This window comes from Odocoileus virginianus, chromosome 31, assembly GCF_023699985.2.
Source record: "Odocoileus virginianus isolate 20LAN1187 ecotype Illinois chromosome 31, Ovbor_1.2, whole genome shotgun sequence".
Lineage (NCBI taxonomy): Eukaryota > Metazoa > Chordata > Mammalia > Artiodactyla > Cervidae > Odocoileus > Odocoileus virginianus.
In genome coordinates, this window is record NC_069704.1 from 27925263 (window position 1) to 27931262 (window position 6000).

Sequence of the window (6000 nt, forward strand, 5' to 3'; positions counted from 1 at the left end):
TCCTTGGGCTCCAAAATCACTGTGGATGGTGACTGCAGGCATGAAAGAAAAGCTATGCTCCTTGGAGGAAAAGCTATGACAAACCTAGACAGTGTATTAGAAAGCAGAGACATCAGTTTGGTGACAAAGGTCTGCCTAGTCAAAGCTATGGTTTTTCCAGTAGTCACATATGGACGTGAGAGTTGGACCATAAAGAAGGCTGAGCGCCGAAGAACTGATGCTTTTGAACTGTGATGCTGGAGAACTCTTCAGAGTCCCTTGAAATGCAAGGAGATCAAACTAGTCAATCCTAGAGGAAATAAACCCTGAATGTTCACTGGAAGGATTGATGCTGAAGCTGAAGCCCCATTACTTTGGCCACCAGATATGAAGCTAGAAAAAGACCCTGACGCTGGGAAAGATTGAGGGCAGGAGGAGAAGGGGGCGACAGAGGATGAGATGGTTGGATGGCATCACCAACTCAATGGACATGAGTTTGAGTAAACTTCGGGAGATAGTGAAAGACAGGGAAGCCTGGTGTGCTGCAGTCCTTGGGATCACAAGGAGTCGGGCAGGACTTAGCGACTGAACAACAACAACAAAAGAAATGCAGCCTGTCTGTCTGCAGAAAGTGGCTGTTCCTGTGTCAGACGCCATCTGGCACTTAGGAGAACTGCTGCGAATTCGGATTCCCCCAGGAGGCTGGAGACAGGGACTCCTCCCCTTACCCAGCCCAGCTGGTGGGTGAGTGTCCCAGTGGCCCACATTCACGGTAGATGGATATTGGCCAAGGTGGTTTCACTGAAATTTGGAATGAAGAAAACACTGCACGTTTGGAATCCTGGATTAGAAAATTTTAAGCAAACCTGGAACATAAAGAACATCCATGATTGTCTTGGGTATAACGCTGCGCTCCAGTTTAGGAAGCCTTCAGGAAGCTTTTCTGTGTCCTGGAAACTGGGTTGGGCCCCTCCCAGGAGTTGCGATTTCTGTTATTTTATTAGACTCTTAGCTCCTCCAGGGCAGATGCTGTGGCTTATATGCTCTTACTACCCAGGCCCAGAAAAGCAGGCACAAACAACATCAGGTTGATTTTTTAAATCTTTTTATTATGCATGCTTTGGATTATTTATAGCTGCCTGGGACTATAAATTAATGTTGAATTTATTAAAACTAAAAAAACCTTGGATTTTCTTAAGCCAATTTATAAATACTCTTGCTTTATTTATAAAATTAGTAATTTTTTTATTAATATAAGAATACTTAAAAAAAAGAATACTTTATTATTTGGTTAATGGTTTAAGTCAAGTTTAAGTGATTGAAATCTCCTAAACAACTTACTGTAAATCAGTCTCATAACTTAGTGAATTAAAAAAAAATTAAACATCTTTTTTTTTAATTAAACATCTTAAATGTGATTTACAAATGTAATTTACCTGATTTTTTTCTAGCAATTCCAAGGTGTTATGAGACCCTAGAGAAGCTGATGGGCCAGGTTGTTTTATAAACCTAGAAACTCTTTGAAATCTAGTAAACCAAACTTGGCAATGTGGTAAATCACCTTCTCTTAAACATCAGAATACTGTATATAGACTTAGATTTTCGTATTCTTTTCAAGTGAAAATTGACAATTTAACATAGATTTCAGATTTCAGATACAGACAACAAAAGTCAAGATGTTAGATTCTCTCACTTGTCAAATTGTTGTAATTACCTTAATAACAAAGACATACATTATTCTGAAGATTACAAACTTTATTTGTAATTGAGTTTATTCCTTAACAGTATAAAAACTTGATGTATATTATCTCTAATATTTTTTCTCTGTCATCCTTGGTAATGAACATATTCAGGCTAAAAACAGTTATTGTGTTGCATATTAGTGATCTAGATTCTGTTGTTAACAATCAGAAATTTGGACCTGGACCTGAAACATTGCCCCAGAGGGAGTCTCCCTGATGCCTGGGGCCTGAGCCCTTTCTTAGAGTACAGTTCCCAAGCTAGGATTTAGCTTTAAAATCCAACACATCTTATGTCCTCTGTATCTTTCCAGTTTCATTCTCAACCAGTTTTGATGGTAACCTCTTTCAACATTTAATCGTCTGATTCCAGTGGATGAAATTTTGCACCCTACTTAGGTTATACCTAATTTTCTTTACTACTTGAATGAAATGAATGTATTTCTTTACTTTTGATTGGATTCTTCTTTCTTTTCTGTGTATATGTATATATATTTCTTTCTCTGATGCCTGGTCATGATTCCATAGTCATTTTGTTGACCAGTGTTGGACATACTGGTCAATGCTGAATACCTGTTGAATTAGCTTTGGTAGTAGGGTAGAGGAGTACTATAGGCATATGGAACCCATTATTTAAATCTTCTTAGTCCAAAGCTAGCAATTGTTCAGCAGCTTTCTCTGCTAAAACCAGGGTTTCTCAGAACTAGCTGCACGTTAGAATCATCCGCAGACCTTTTATACAGCACGTGTCTGGGGCCCCACCTCGAACCAGATGAAGGAGACTGTCAGGCATCATGGTGTTACCAGTGCATCAGGTGATTCTGATCCGCAGAGAGGATTGCAAGCTGTTAAGTGAAAGAGTTCAGATCATTTAAAAAATCTTATTGTCTTTACACCCTTTTTGTGGAAACACCGACGGGAAATGCACAGATAAAACGAAAAGGACATGGAAGGTAGAAAGTTTGGCTAATGCACGACTAGACCATTTTCCTGTAAAAAGTTGAAGTTAGTAAGGAGATGTTTTAAGGTGTAGGTTTTAAAATCTTCATGGTGCTTTTCTTTTTTATTTGTTTGAAACAGCGGTGTTTAAACGCTTGCTGACTCTTCACTCGGTGTCTGCTTCCTTGCCCCAGGTTTCTGTTGATGTACTCCACGGTTTTGTGTAGCTATTACAACTCAGCCCTGACGACGGCGGTGGTTGGCGCCATCAAGGTAAGTGGCTGAAGCCTTGAAATACACACCCAAATTGGGGCATCGACTGTTTAATTTTACTGTTGTCATTATCCGTGGTATAGTAAGAATGGAGGCTTGTGATATTTTCGGCTACGCCTGGGTAATCCCTTCTTACATCTTCTAATCTTTTCATCCACAAGACAGAGGGAAGACCTGCTAATTTATAGGTTGTTGTTCTGTTACTCTGTTGTGTCCGACTCTTCGCAGCACCATGGACTACACGCCAGGCTGCCCTGTCCTTCACTATCTCCTGGAGTTTGCTCAAACTCATGTCCGTTGAGTTGATGATGCTATCCAACCATCTCATCCTCTGTAACTTTTAAATTGGGGATGGAAGGAAGGGATGGTCTGGGAAAACCAAGTGAAATAGCTGAAAAAATTACAAATTTCTGCGACAAGATACAGTGTGATCTACATTTTGATTTTCTGGGAAAATATTGCTGACTAAGGGAGTCCTTATAAAGAACTGTTTTCAGTCTAGATCTGTGTAAGTTGATTAGCTCTGGGATTGGTGTATATGCCATGTGTGTGTATACAGCATTTGAGTACACACACTAATGAATTGGAGGCATTCTAGATTCTGTTCTGCAGTTGCTTTGTGTTTCTGTTCATATGAGCTTCTATGACGAATGAGTGCATCATCTGTAGGCTGATCTTTTGGCTACCCAAAGACCATTGACAATATACTGGACAGAGTACTGCTTAGAATTTGTCAGCTGTCTTAATCAGTTTAAGTTTAGGACTAATATGATTAAAATTCCCCACCCAGTGATGATAAAGAGATTAGATCTGAAAAGCTGATTACAACCCAACTCTTACATCTTTTTTCTGGTATAGTATGTGGAAGAAGGTATGGATGATGCAATTCTGTGATTATAGTGCTATAGTTTACTTCATTTTCTTTATAAAGCCATATGTTATAGTTTTTATTCACATATTCAATGTTCCATGAATCCCTACTATATGCAAATCCTTTTGAAAAGTAACTAAAATATTTTGTCTCAGATTTCACCATATGTATGTATTTTCCCCCCAAATCCTTTACTTCTAAGATCACTAATGCTCTCTTTTTGCAGAATGTATCTGTGGCCTACATTGGAATGTTAGTAGGTGGAGACTACATTTTCTCTGTGTTAAACTTTGTAGGGTTAAATATTTGGTAAGTGGAATTTTTAAATGAATTCATCTTAGTAACATGAATTTTAAAAGCCTGATTAATATGTTATAAGTGAAAGAGCAGGAGGTATTTTGATGTTACAATTCCTAGGATAAATTTTACTTGAAATATTCAGTTCACCTTTTTTTATGACATACTTGCTCATGGTTAATGGGGATGTGTGTAATGAAAATTCAGAGTCGAGATCTGAATTTAATTCATGTGTCCTCCTCACAGAAAAGACCCTACATTGTGGTCTTCCTTTTGTGAATGGGCCTCACTAAATCTGTGCTCCATCAAAGCCCATGTATTAAAGATATTGGGAGGAGTGACTAAGATACTTTCGAAAGGCGTTTTGGGGTCTCAGAGGTAGGACACCATTTTAGGATAATAGGATATCATTTATTCCAATAATAAGTGAAAGTGAAGTCGCTCAGTTGTGTCCGACTCTTTGCGACCCTATGGACTGTAGCCCACCAGGCTCCTCCATCCATGGAATTTTCTAGGCAAGAGTACTGGAGTGGGTTGTCATTTCCTTCTCCAGGGGATCTTCCCAACCCAGGACTCGAACCTGGGTCTCCCGCATTGTGGGTAGGCGCTTTACCCTCTGAGCCAACAGGGAATCCCCATTCCAAGAATAACCAGGTGCTTATTTCTCTCCAAGTTTATGTATTAGATTTGACCTGCTCTTTTTCTGCTACCAAAGATTTGTAAATAAGAGGGCTAATTCTCATCAATTAATCTACATATTTGAGGAAGTAAAACAGAGGGTTCAATAATTTCCTTCACATTAGGCTGACTGCATTGTAAATCAAGTATACTTCAACAAAGTTTGAAAAAAGAAATAAGTAGCCAAAGTATCAAAAAAATTAGGCTGATTATATTTATCGAGAGTATAACTGTTGATGGTACCACCTATGGAATTTATTTTTACTGTTTTTTTTTTTCTTTCAGCATGGCAGGAGGCTTGAGATATTCCTTTTTAACTCTAGGCAGCCAATTAAAACCTAAACAACCTGTGGATGAAGAAAACATTTCTCAAGATTTGAAGGTCTAGAACCTGGGGCACAATTGCAGACTGGCTTGCAGACTGTGGGGAGGGGGGGATATTCCCAGCTGTTTTGGCTGTGGCACTCGCCCCTCTGGTTAAGGCACAACAGGAATGTCTGCAAAATGCAAGGCGAATCTACCTCATGTGCTGCACAAGGAGCCGTCATCAACCCTGAGAAACGTACCCGGGCAAAGCCTTACCAGCTGAAAGTGAATCTTTTCAAACAATTGGTGAAAGGGATCATTTCCAAGGCACTTGCGGGGCCCACACACCTATGTGCTCTTCCAGGTATCCAGAGTGCTTCAGAGGCGGTAAAAGGCCGATGCTGTTGAGGGTGCTTATCAGCACCTTGGCCTTCATTTCAAAGGTCCCAGCCAAAGCAAAGTGCCAGTGAGAACATATTTTTGGTTTAAGCAGACATGTCTTCATTTTAGTAAAGTCAACCACTTAACTGCCAGTAAAGTTGTTAGCTTTGATTTGATCTTATATGTTGGTATCTTCACAATCATCAAAGTAAAATAAAAAATAATTTATATGCATGCCTCATACTGGTATGTTATTGTAGGCAGGCAGTAAACGGTAAGTCATTTTATTGCGGCTGCCTTGAAGGGTAATGAATGACTCATGTTGGAAAAAATTACAAAATAACTCAATGGAAAAAACAATACTCAGTATGCTCTGTCAACATTTAAGTAGGTTATATTTCTCTCCTCTTCTCCTTCCAGGTTTGTTCAGGGGACTCTGAAATTCAGATCACGTCAATTTTAACCAAGTTATATTTTTTTTCCTGGGCTTGCCTGACTTCCCAGACCAATGGGGTGTGGGAAGGAACCTCTGATTGG

At 39.4% G+C, this 6000-nt stretch overlaps 1 protein-coding gene across 3 annotated transcripts in view; it reads left to right on the forward strand.

Moving 5' to 3' along the window:
* SLC35D2 (solute carrier family 35 member D2) overlaps nucleotides 1-5697 on the forward strand; it is a 54764-nt gene extending 49067 nt beyond the window's left edge. For all 3 annotated transcript variants that reach the window (XM_020888980.2, XM_070459498.1, XM_070459499.1), the window contains 3 exons: nucleotides 2852-2930; nucleotides 4028-4110; nucleotides 5062-5697. In XM_020888980.2, coding sequence (XP_020744639.2) covers nucleotides 2852-2930; nucleotides 4028-4110; nucleotides 5062-5164 — 265 coding nt within the window. In that variant the 3' untranslated portion in view covers nucleotides 5165-5697. The remainder of the gene's footprint in view (nucleotides 1-2851; nucleotides 2931-4027; nucleotides 4111-5061) is intronic.
* Nucleotides 5698-6000: the final 303 nt, after the last annotated feature.